We start from the raw sequence: 12,637 nt of genomic DNA, 5'->3' as shown, positions 1-12,637 counted from the left end.
ATCTATCTTGCGCGCATTTCCTTTCTTCAACGCTGCGCGGAATACGCGTTATCAACGCGACATTGCACTCCTGAAAGGAATGTAGGGAGCGCAGAATTTTCAAGAAAAAAAAAACGCATGCAAGGCAGATGACGATTATCGTTGTGGGACAAGATAAGCCCCAGAGGGTTAAAACCATGGTTAAAACCTTTTAAAGAGTGTATCGCTAAGACAGTCAACGTTGGTTCTTATAAGTTTAGTGGCGCCAAATTATGCGGCAGATTTTAGAACTTTGTCCAGTCGGTCCAGCTTGAAAAGAGGGCGCTGGCTATGACACGCTTGCGTCAAGCAACTGCCAGGGATGTGGGTATGTGGACTGGAAGTCAGGTGGCAGCGCATGCGCAATTGTTCGTTTTCTGGACTTAGTCTTCAACGCAGTTGTGCTGTGCCGCTGTTGAGTCTTTGTCGCCATAGTTGAAGTGATCTTGGGGCCGATCATGTTAGAGATGAATTCGCTAGAAGGCAGCTCGGCGGCAGGGCTCAAGGTAAGTGAATTGTGATTGTAGGCCGAGAACTGAACACGAAATGCTGCACTGCTTATTCTTTGAGGCTACTTCGTGGCTTCCAGCCTGATGAGGCCGCTTAGGCACAGCCAGCCGCATTTTCTAAGTCGCAATGGCGACGAATATTCTAAGTCCAGAAGTGGCGGTGCTAGTAGGGCTGGTGAATACTGTGTGTTGGCGTTTGCTTGATCGTGTCAGTGTTTTTAGAAAGTGTTGAAATGTGTCCAAATAAAGGGCAGCATTAATTTAGAGAATATACTTCTCAGAACAGTTCGTAACTTGGTGTTCCATTTCGAAAGGCGACGCAGTGTAACGACCGGTGCTTTTGTCTTGATGAGCTTTCAATTCGAAGTCTCGTTGCAGCAGCCATGCACACTTGAGGCCACTTTTGTTTGTACGGATGCGGTGTTCATGTTGGGTGGTGTAAGCGTTTTAGTTAAGATCCTACTCGCGTAAAACTTAACCCCGTTTCTTTTCTTTCTCTCTCTCTCTTTTTTCTCCTTTGCAGTCGCCAAGCGGAAGCCACGGGGATTGCGGCAGTGTCTCTCATGGTACGGTCTGCATTTGGGGAGAGCTTTGGCCTCGCTGATGCCTCGGGTTGCTTACGGCAGTATCGGGTTCATTGCGTCGTGAAAGCAGATCTTGTAGACGCCTGCGTTACCCTTATGCTCCGTAAATGTGTAATGCCAGCCTAAGGGAAAAGGACGCTTTTCTGGCCTACTTCATTGAGGAATGATTCGCTTTGCTCTCCGGCCAGCGTAGAACAAACGTTTTGAGATGTTTTAAAGGCTACTGTAATGTCTTTAGTCGGGCCTGGATAGACGCAATGAATAGATAAATGCGCTCAACATTCCGATTGAGGCTGGTGAAAATTGAATCTGTGCCATCATCTGGCCATTGCGCACCGCGTGCACGAAACGGCGCACGCAATTCGGAGCTCGCATTTCCGAAGGATGTCCACCTAGGGACTTCTCACGTCAATTACCCACCGTGGTTGACTAGTGGCCATGGTGTTGGGTTGCTAAGCACGAGGTCGCGGAATCGAATCCCGGCCACGGCGGCCGCATTTCGATGGGGGTGAAATGCGAAAGCACCCGTGTACTTATATTTATGCGCACGTTAAAGAACCCCAGGTAGTCCAAATTTCCGGAGTCACTCGCTAAGGCGTGCCTCAATCAACTCGTGGTGTTGGCGCATAAAACCCCCATAATTATATATATATTTTCCCGTCAGTTGGCTTCTGCCGCCGGATGCTTTGCCGTTCAAGCCGGCACTGCGCGTAGATGTGCGTTGCGCCGTGACCGCGGTCGGAGGAGAGGCCTGTGTGTGTCGCAGCGCTGCATGTCCTGTTCTCCTTTATGCCATTCGCGGCTACTTCGCAGCCTCTGCGTTCAACGTCACATTTGAAGATTGCCTGGCCTAATGCTGTAGCGGCTCGGCAACCTTATGTGCGCCGTTTCTTTTTCGTTTCTTCCCTCAACTACCCCACAAACACACGCACTTCTATTTTTCCGTTACGTGACGTTGTTTGTACTGCTTGCGGCACGTGTGCTTCTGCGTGGGATTTTTATCGCGTACTCTCGTAGGTCCCATTGCCGCCCGGTGCAGTTTTCTCAGAAAGCACGATGAGACCGCGATGGTGTGCCAGAATTTTACATATGCAAGTGATTTGGTGGGGCGAAGCGAGAACGTGGCGCATTCTTGCGAACGCTGGTCGCCTTCAATTTTAGATTGTTTTCTTGACCAATAGTTGTGTTGCTGCCGTTGCAACATTTATTGAAATAAATTCACACCCTCATGCAGCGTTCCCGTCTGGTTGGCGAAATAATCAGTGATATTGGTTGTATTGCTAGGTTAATTTTTATGCTTTGGAACTAGTTAAGTGGTTGTCGGCTAGGTTTTTGCGCAGCTTTAATGTCATAATGCGAAAAACATCTTGCAGGGGCTGAATTGTCCATATACTACACTAAAATTTCACACACACACATAGCTGAAAGTGGGTAAAATGGTTTAATTGGCCCCAGAGGAGAAGGTGATTCGCAATGTGTGGTAGGTTTACTCCTGTAACACTGAACCCCTAGTGAGTAGGGTCATTGCATGTTGTAAATGGCACTGCAATGCTTCCCACTATGGTATGAAGGTGTGATCACGTTGATTTGTTTCACCTGTGTGCCCTAGAATTAAGGTATCTTTATTGTATTGTTTAAAAATAGTTATCTGGTTTACATGCTATTGGCATTATAGAAGTGTGCAAATATTGCATTTATTAATACAAAATGAAGTTATTTGATTCAATAATTAAGAATTTCTGAGTGTTTAACAATATAAGAATGCTGTGCTGGTTAGAGGCTTCAGATAGCAAGACATGTGGAAGTAGCGCATTGTAGGCCTTTTCGTGGCACTGGAGGTTCCTACTTTGTGAATTTAGGCAGCCATTTGCGGAGCCTTATGACACCTATTCCCTGCCAGCTTCGGTCCTTTCTCAAGTGTGGCAGCAGCCTCTGTGTTTTTGCTACAAGGTGTATAGTCCACCGTAAAGGCAACTCGGCCAGAAATGTGCACCCATTCTGCAACCCTGTTCTAAATCATCCTGCTGTGGGAGGCATTGCTGCGCAGATGTGCCACTTAATCGAGTGAGCAACTTCAACGGCAAACTTTTTGCAAATCTTGCAGTCATGGAATAGTGTGCATCATTCTTCTGCTGCTTGAAAATTTGTATTTGTGAATTTTTTATGTTGATGATCCTCACCATGGTCAGGGTTTGAAAAAGATATTCTACTCTGGTTTTACTTTTCCATATCTGCCATTATCCCTCCGTGATAGGCCAAAATGGATCAGGCCCTGCCCATACAGCCTATGTTGGTATCACTACAGCAGCACATGTTATGCTATCTGTGTATATCAAATCAGTTAATGTGATGTACTAGTACATAGTAAACTGGACTCCTTTTAAATGCATCTAATTTGTTTCATTACTGTCATTGTCATGTTGATCCCACATAAAACCATGCATTTGCTGCTCATAGACAAGTTGCTCATTACTTAGAAATAAAAGAAAAAAAAGGCATGACTTTGACACTTGATGAATTTTGTGTTTTTGAATGTTTGTAATCAATTGGAAACTTGTGTTGTTCAGCGCCCCAAGCTGATACTGAAAGACTTATACAAATTGGCTTAAAGGGACTGATCACTGATCAACATATGCCATGAGATATTAGTAGAAGTGAAAAGATTGATTTATAGTTACATAATTGAGCGTGCTGTTCACAATTTAAGTTCAAATTATAATTATAAATTGGTACGGAAAGTCGCAAAAGCCGGCCAGTGGCGTAAACTGGCGGTCAAGCCTTGGTACTTTGGATGTAGTATAGGAGATTATTGTAGATAAATCGGCAGTGGTTAAGTATCACATTGTTTAAAATTGCAATACTTAGGCTTTTACGCTTTATTCTTTGCTGTTATGGCGTGAAATGCATGCTAACAAATGGTACTGCCTTTGTGGTAATGAATGGAGCGGCAGAGCTATTCAATGCATGGTGTCATTCGTGAGTGCTGTTGTATGTGCACATTTGTGAGTTAGTACCAGTGCAATAGCACTACTGGCATGTCCTACCACTTAGCTTGGCTTGGCTAAAAATGAAAAGTCGGGTGCATGTAAACAGCAAAAACATGGCCTTTGAGATTAGCTTCTGTTACTTGAAGAGAGCTGTCACAGGAGTGTAGATTTGGACACCAATTGTAAAAATCTAGACTTTATAAAACATGAACCACAGGAATACTGGCTTGATAAACAAAATATTACTTTCTTACCGCTAGGGTCGTATTTGTCATCTGCTTCCCACACATGCCGGCGTATAATTGCTGTTGCGCTCACCTATCGCTGTTTCCAGCATGTTTCTTGAGCACGACTACATCAATGCTGATACGAAAATTCTGGTATAAAATGTTCCACGATGTTTCCCACATTACCACTGTATGATTGGACACACAGACCGGTGCGCTTACTGTTGCACAAAAAAAAATGGGCACAATAAAAATTGATTTTCAGTCCCTTAAGCAGTTCCTAAGAGTACTGCTGTCAGACAGGCAAATTTATTGGAACAAGGTGTAGGAGTGAGCTTGTTAGTCTGTAATGAAAGCGACTACAGTGCATAAATGCATTAGGGACGAATGCGATTGGCGGTCATGTGTTCACAAATTTGTATATATGTATCCGTGAAACTGAAAATTACCTTTAGTTGGAAGCGAGTACTTGTCTGTCATTGTTATTTGTCCATTGTCTGTTCTTGAGCGAGTGTCACTTGGGGGTTGATGTAATTTGGAGGCTGTCACACTAGTTTTAAAGCTGAAAGCTGCTCTCTGCTTAATGCACCTGATGACAATTGCTTGCAGAAACCTTGCTTCACGAAGCACCAGCACTTAAAGGGAAGCTGAAAGGTTTTCCAAAAAAAATGAGTGAACATCTGTACATAATGGTTTTCAACCCTCCGAATTCGAATATCGTATCGAAATTGAGCGAAAGAAAGCGCAAATATATTTTATTTCGACGAAAAGTGCCGCAGCGGACACGCCCAGCTCGCGCGTCTCGTTTCCGCCTGTGATTGGTCGGTGCGCCTCATGACGTCAACTCTGCCGCTGCCGACCGCTGCCGCTACACATGAAGCGCGGTGCCAGGTAGTTTGGTGCTGTTTTTCTGAGATGGTAATGGAAAATTTAGAGAGACTGCGTTTTTCTGAGGAGTTCGGCGTTACTCCCTACATGTACGAGCCGATTGCGAAGATCCAGCCTCTCGAAGAAGGAAATGATGCTGGTGCGAGCAGTGCTTTCGACCCGAACGAAAGCAAAGTCTTGGGATCTCCTCGTGTTGGAAATGCTGTTTGGTGACTGTTTTTTGCAAAGCGATCTAGTGATCTTGCCGGTCTTTCGCCGATCAAGTGAGCTAGTTTCCGGTCAAACAACTGTAGTGTTGTGTTCCTGCATGCATCCTCGTGGAACGTAAGCGGGGATGCGATCGTCGGCATTTGTGCGCTGTTCAAAGCTGTCGGCAAACTACAAAGACGGTTTAAACGCGTGAAAAGCTTCCCGGTTCATGCAGTACGTGTAGTGACCTTCATCTGTTGACTACCACTCACGTTGACTACCACTCATGTTGGTTACCACTGATGTTGATTACCACTCACGTTGACTACCACGCACGTTGACTACCACTCTACATACACGCAGACGCACCAACAAAGGAATGCAGGGTCGATCGAAGCAGATTAAGATGGCACGCACGCAGAAACAAGTGCGGTCAGGCACGGTCGCGGACGCTGCGAAGGAACGAAGCAGAGTTGACGTCACAACACCGCGGTTTCCGGTCTCCGCTCCGCTCGCTCATTCAAAGGGGGGCGGAGCTACAGCGCAATTTCAACCGACGATTACGTCGCTCCTAATTGAAAAAAAAAAAAACCCAAATTTTACCTACATGGTTTATAAGGTTCCCGCATCCGTATATGAGCGTCTTATTGAATTCGACAGACTCTTCAGCTTCCCTTTAAAGAAGTAAATGAAAATGGAGAAAAAAGAAGATGGAATCGTTTGGTACTTTTCTGCTAGTCGCATTCAAACTGCATTCGTTTAACAACTAAATCTGTGTGCATACCATGTGGTATGCTGCAGGAATGGGCTATAGTCTTCTGGCAGATAGTGTAGCAGTGCTGGTGACTGATATTTAGCAATATATTTTTGAAAGTAGGCTGGTAAAACTGAAATTTGCGTTGCCAAAGTTCTGGTACTGTACATTGTTATTCTCCAGCAACTATTTGGAAAAACAAAAATGCATGCAGTAAAAGCCAGTTCTCTTTAGAAACTGGTAACACGTGTCACCAAGGCAGCAGCACATTTTAGTATCTTCATACCAAAATTATCTTCGGGCGTCAATCCTAGTACACTTGTAATTTTGAGGGTGGTAGGTCTGCTGCATACTGGGTGTTTCTGTGGACGCTTACCAGTTAAAAAAAATTGCCTTTGGCAAATAGCCCAATCCTAATCCTTGAGCTGGATTGCTGAAATAGGTAGGCATTTGCATGAGAAATTCAAATTAATGACTAATTATAAATTCACTAATGAAGTTAACTAATTACTTTGCAGTACATATATTGATATTTACAAAATGTAAACGGAGAGTTTGCAAGGCAGATCCACTTCAGCAAAACCTCTGGGTGACACCAGTTTCAAGATATCAGTTCCTGAGCTTTGTGAAGAAATATGTTGGCGGTTCAGTTACTTTTGCGATTCAGTGCATAAGGGGTGTTAGATAAGTAGATGGAATGAGAGTGCATTTTTACCACAAGTTTGATGGTGCATATCATGAAAATGGTGTCATCCACAGAATTCTATTTAAGGGGATATGCCTTGCAGTCCCACTGGCTTCGATTTGTAGATTGCAATATGTGCCATAGAATAATTAACGTATTTATTCGAATATAGGCCAACTTTTTTTCCCCGAAAAACTACCTAAAATGAGCTGTTGACCTATATTAGTGAACACAGCTAGCAGAGTACCTAGATAATTGAGTTTTCCCCATTGTGCTCTCCATAAAGCCAGTCTGCAGATTATCCTGACTGTTGTCAAGAAATGCTGCTTATCCAACGCCTAGATGGCAACGCCTAGATGGCATCGTTTGGGGGTGCCTGGGACACTTGCAAAGCATCCGATGAGGACGGCTTTTCTAGTAGTTTCACTGAGAATGCCACTTGTGGAATTGACTAGCAAGGTTTAGTAGCTGAGGTTAGGTAAATGAAGGTGTTTCAAGTTTTTCGGTTTTCTAAAGAGATATGGGTCGATTTATATTAACAAAAAATATTTCTCACTGAGTTCAATATATAGGGGTTGACCTGTATTTATGTTTGACTTATATTTGAGTAAATACAGTAGTTAAAAACCTCATTAGTGAATTTTATTAACTAGTCAATTATGAATTTTGATTTCATATGCAAATAATGTCTGCCTCTGAGCAATCCAGCTCAAGCATAAGAATTAGAACAGATTACCTTTAAAAATTTCTGAAGGTCTTTGCAGAAACACCGATGTGAAAGGCAATGTAGTGGCTATAAAATTTAATGCGGAAGAGGAAGAGTAACGGCAAGTGCACAGATTTCTGCCTTTCTGGCATTCCCCTCTGAAATAATTTTTGTTTTAAAAAGCCGTATTTAATATTGCGCCAGGAAAGTTACAAATCGCTACTACAGGGTGTCGATGCATGTGAGGAATAGTGTTTCAATTTGACTGGCTTGTCAGCTCAGGTGACAAGATTCCTTTTGTGTAGCTGGTTCAGATGTTAATGTGCTGACTCTAGAAAGCTCAAAGGCCCTGTCAGAGTGGATGAATCAGGTTGATAAAGAGGACGTGGATGTCTGGTTTCATTTTACGTTTAGTTTTCACTTATTTTCTCGTCTTCATGGCTTATCTATATCTAATCTGCATTTTTTTTTTAAGTGGCAGGCACAAGTGTTGTATTTGGTAAATGTCAGTAGAGACACAGGTTTTTAGGCACCAAAAATGTGAATTAAGGTGCAATAGGCACCAAGACGCATCGTAACCTGCCTGCAGACCACATGAAAGTTTTATGTAATGATTGTGTGTAGCCTGTTTTCATGGTAAGAAAACTGACACATCATTAACTTGCGACGTCTGAAAAGCAGCAACTATATTGTGCAGCCTATCGCTTGACAGGGCTCTGCTGGGGCACACGAGAGATTGCTTTTTTTGTCAGTCCACATGTACTGCAGTCAACATGTTTATACATTTGTTCCGACACAATGAGCAGGTAGTATATATTTAGGACACTTTCCTGCTTACAATAACACATTAAGCAGAGCAAGAGTGAAAAACTAAAAATATGTCGGTAAAGCTGCTAAAAGGTTAAGAATCTTAAATCCGTGCTAATGAATTGAAGTCAGCAAAATTACCAATAAGAAAACATTCTTTGAATAGTCAGCGTTGTGTGCCTCTTCTTATCAGAAAATGTTCAGGTTGAAAATGAGTGCGCAGCATTGATGGAAGGGAATGGAACATTTTTGTATATTTCAGGGCCTCGCAAACCCTGGGATTCTTCAATGTTCCCTTGTTAAAACCTCTGAAATTTCTGCGAGCAGAAAAAAAAGTATGTTTTATGTCTAAGAGCGACCGCAGTTTGCATAAGTTTTTTTGACAGCTGCTGCAACACATGGGATGCATTAAACTTAGGTTGCGCTGCGACAGCCGTGTAGCGATATCAACCCTGGCAGTCACATTTGGTGACTTCCAGGGTTGATATTTTTTATTGAAGATTTAATATTGTCCCTTATTTTGAAAAAAAAAAGGAAAAGCTTACTGCAGTGTTTTTAATGACCGTAAAGTGACAAGATTCATTTACGTAGGTAAACATGCATTGTTTATTCATGAATACATATGGACTTGCATAAATACTTGTAATAATAATAAAAAAAGTAGATACACTGAAATACATAGATTCTGGTTCGGCACTTGGGCAGTAGTCCGCATATAATGAATCGCCGCTCGACTCACGTGCAGAAGAGCAACCAGTGCCCATGTCCATAGTATTGTCGAACCATATATGTGAGCACACACAAGAAAACCCTGTGGTTGTGCACTAATCAGAAAAACCCAAAAAGTCAGAAACTTGCAGTTATCCTTCATCCTGTCACCAACGAGGGGCAACCAGGTTTTGCGAGTCCTAAGAAACACAGGCGTGGCAGCATTGTTCATATATTACAGCTTCGCTTGTACCAGCACCCGCCTGTCAATAAATGTAACCGCACCCCTGTGAGCAATAAACAAGCAAGCGTATAGCAATGACCTTTTGAGAGATCCAGATAGACATCAGTTTTTGCGAGCACGGCAAACAGAAACAGCCCATGAGGCGAAACCAAAACTAACCACTGTGGAATTAAAACCAAGAGACAATGGATTTAAAAAAAAGAAATTATTGTATCCACACAGGGTGGCAGCACGTGCTGGGCAATAGAGAAACTTAATGCGTTTTTCAAACACGCAAACAGCGTCGTAAATATATCGCACCAACCATTTGGGACTTGTTCATGACGGTGTATATATTTTACGTCTTTGACACACAAAGGGTTAAGTGCTTTTTGTATATTATCATCATCCTATTTTACGTCCACTGCGGAACGAAGGCATCTCCCTGCAATCTCCAATTACCCCTGTCCTGTGCCAACCGATTCCAACTAGCGCCCGCGAATTTCCTAATTTCATCGCCCCACCTAGTCTGCCATCCTCGACTGCACTTTCCTTCTCTTGGCACCCATTCTGTAACCTTAATGATCTGCCGGTTATCTAACCTATGCATTACATGACCTGCCCAGCTCCATTTTTTTCTCTTAATATCAGTTAGAATATCGACTATCCCCGTTTGCTCTCTGAACCACACCGCCCTCTCTCTCTTAAACCTTACGCCTAACATTCTTTGTTCCATTGCTCTTTGCACGGTCCTTCACTTGTTCTCAAGCTTCTTTGTCGGTCTCCACATCTCTGCCCCATATGTCAGCACTGGTAAAACGCACCGATTGTGTGCCTCCTTTTTCAGCGATAATAGTAAGCTTCCAGTCAGGGGCTTGCAATGTCTGACATATGCGATCCAATCCAGTTTTATTCTTCTGTAAATTTCCCTCTCATGATCAGGGTCCCCTGTAAGTAATTTACCTAGGAAAACATACTCCTTCACAGACTCTAGAGGCTGACTGGCGATACTGAACTCTTGTTCCCTTGCCCAGCTATTGATAATTATCTTTGTCTTAGGCATATTAATAAACCCCACTCTTACACTCTCTGTTAAGGTCCTCAATCATTTGTTGTAACTCGTCCCCAGCGTCGCTGAACAGGACAGGACATGTCGCCGTTGATCCTCACTCCTAACCCTTCTCAGTTTGATAGCTTGAAGAATTCTTCCAAGTACGCAGTGTATAGCATTGAAGAGATTGTGCTTCCTTGTCTGACCCCTTTCTTTATAGGTATCTTCCTACTTTTCTTCTGGAGAATCAGCTGTACTTGAACTTTATTTTGTGCAAAGTGTTTCTCATTTTATGACATGTTGGAACAATAGCGTGTATCTCCTTACATGCACTTATTTACATAAAAAGAGCAGGGGAGGGGCCGAGTTAATTGCTTTTGATGAGCCACCATCGGCAGAACGTCTCTACGACTACGTAGGAGTGGAGGTGCTGAAAAATTGAACCACGTAACTAATGTCGACAGTACTTCCAGTGTACTTTGCATGCTTTGACCTAACACATGGGCAGTGCGTTTAAATAGTCAAGTCTTTCCAAGCTACATTCTACATTACACCATTTTCGAAATGCTGCACCTTTGTCTCTAAATCTCCACCTTCAGTGTGACATGGAGATGCGTGTCCACTGCTGCATGAGACTTTTGATGATCTTTTTTTTCTCGCATTGCTAACCATTGTCAGTGACATGGAGATGCGTGTCCACTGCTGCATGAGACTTTTGGTGATCTTTTTTTTCTCGCATTGCTAACCATTGTCAGGCAGATGTTGAGAGGTCCTCAAAAGCTCAAATTACATTGACAGCACCAGCATTTATTTGCTAGCTTGCATTGCAGTTACCAACACTGTCTACCAACGCTGCCACCTTCTCTGGGATGAAGTAAGAAAATGGGCTTGTGAAGCAAAGAGGGCTTTAAAAAGCATTTTTAAGTGCTAAAAGCAAAAGTGAGCATATATAGCCACTATAAAATGGTGCCAAACTATTTCATTTGATACTCTTGCACTAATAGGGTGGGGAAGTGACTTCGAGAAGCAGGCATTTGCCTATAATTCATTCTCTAGTCAACAGATTCAGCAATGCAGGGGCTAAATCTGATGTCAGTGTTTTTGCGAGCCGATTTATATTGGTTATTTCATGATTGAAGTCTTCCATGTAGTAATCTGAGGGTACTGCACATAGTCACCTTTGAGCCTTCCAGGGTGTGGAGGTCTTTTAGGATATTTTTTTTTTGCCATGCCTGGTCATTGGCCATCAAAAGAGTAATTTTTGCAGACAAGTTGAGTGACATTGACAGTGACAATCAGCCTGGCCTTACAGAGTGCTCGATTCACATTGCTTCATTTTGAAATAATTCGCATCAGTAAATGTGTTGTTTATAAAGGAGACGTTTAAGAAACATTTTATAACTGTCATTTCTGCTGCAGTTATTTCTTCCAAGTCGTAGACCTAATTACAATGATAATGAAAATTGCAGCATGCAAACTGGAGTTTCTGTTAAAGTTGCCAAGCACAAAAAAAGTGAGTGTAGAGGGGGATAATAGTGAAATTTTGCATTTTGCTGCATTGGGATAAGCAGTATTGTTGATCTGACCTCTTAAGTAGATTTGCAGACTTGAAGAGTAATGAACATTATTCTACATGTATTTCTGTGAAAAAAATTGCTGGACAAGTGGTTCATTTTTATGGTCATACAAATCCTAACCAGTTAAGTATGTCACAAGTTATCCTTTAGTGGGAAATATGCAGAATGCAATGTAGAGAGCATTGGGTGACATTACTCCTAATCCAGGTGCTGGATTGATCATAGTTCACACATTTTAGTTCACACATTCACATTCACATTTCAGTTCAGTGCATTTCAAGTGCCCATTCACGGTTAAATAACAGCGTGTTGTCATCCACTGGGATTATAAGGATGGTTTGCTGCCTTGGTGCATTTTCAAGGTTTGATGAAAGAATGCAGAGTAGGAAGCAGCCATTGTAAAGTGAACTTCAGCGTAATTTTCTATCCACAGGCTTGACAAATGGTGTGAATGGAGTGGTGGTCAACAGCAGCAACAGCAGCAGCAGTAGTCACCACAAGTCATCTGACAAGCATAACCACAGTAGCAGCAGCAGCAAGCACCATAAAAGCAGCAAAGAACATAAAGATGACCATCACAAGCACAAAGACAAGCACAAGGATAAGCACAAGGATAAGGACAGGGAAAAGGAAAGGGAAAAGGAAAAATCTTCCTCTGGGTAAGCAGATGGTGTTCTCTACTGTCTCTTCATTTTGTTTTCCTGCTAGTATGCAAGAAGGCTTA

The 12,637-nt window shown here is 42.7% G+C and overlaps 1 protein-coding gene across 1 annotated transcript in view; it reads left to right on the top strand.

Moving 5' to 3' along the window:
• Positions 1-372: 372 nt before the first annotated feature.
• LOC139049835 (DNA topoisomerase I, mitochondrial-like) overlaps positions 373-12,637 on the top strand; it is a 110,743-nt gene continuing 98,478 nt past the window's right edge. The window contains exons 1-3 of the mRNA XM_070525658.1: positions 373-524; positions 1,051-1,093; positions 12,347-12,572. Of these exons, the coding sequence (XP_070381759.1) occupies positions 477-524; positions 1,051-1,093; positions 12,347-12,572 (317 nt within the window). The 5' untranslated portion in view covers positions 373-476. The remainder of the gene's footprint in view (positions 525-1,050; positions 1,094-12,346; positions 12,573-12,637) is intronic.

The sequence above is a fragment of the Dermacentor albipictus genome, chromosome 1 (assembly GCF_038994185.2).
Source record: "Dermacentor albipictus isolate Rhodes 1998 colony chromosome 1, USDA_Dalb.pri_finalv2, whole genome shotgun sequence".
Lineage (NCBI taxonomy): Eukaryota > Metazoa > Arthropoda > Arachnida > Ixodida > Ixodidae > Dermacentor > Dermacentor albipictus.
The sequence above is the reverse complement of the archived record's forward strand: the minus strand, read 5'-3'. Positions and strand labels throughout refer to the sequence as shown.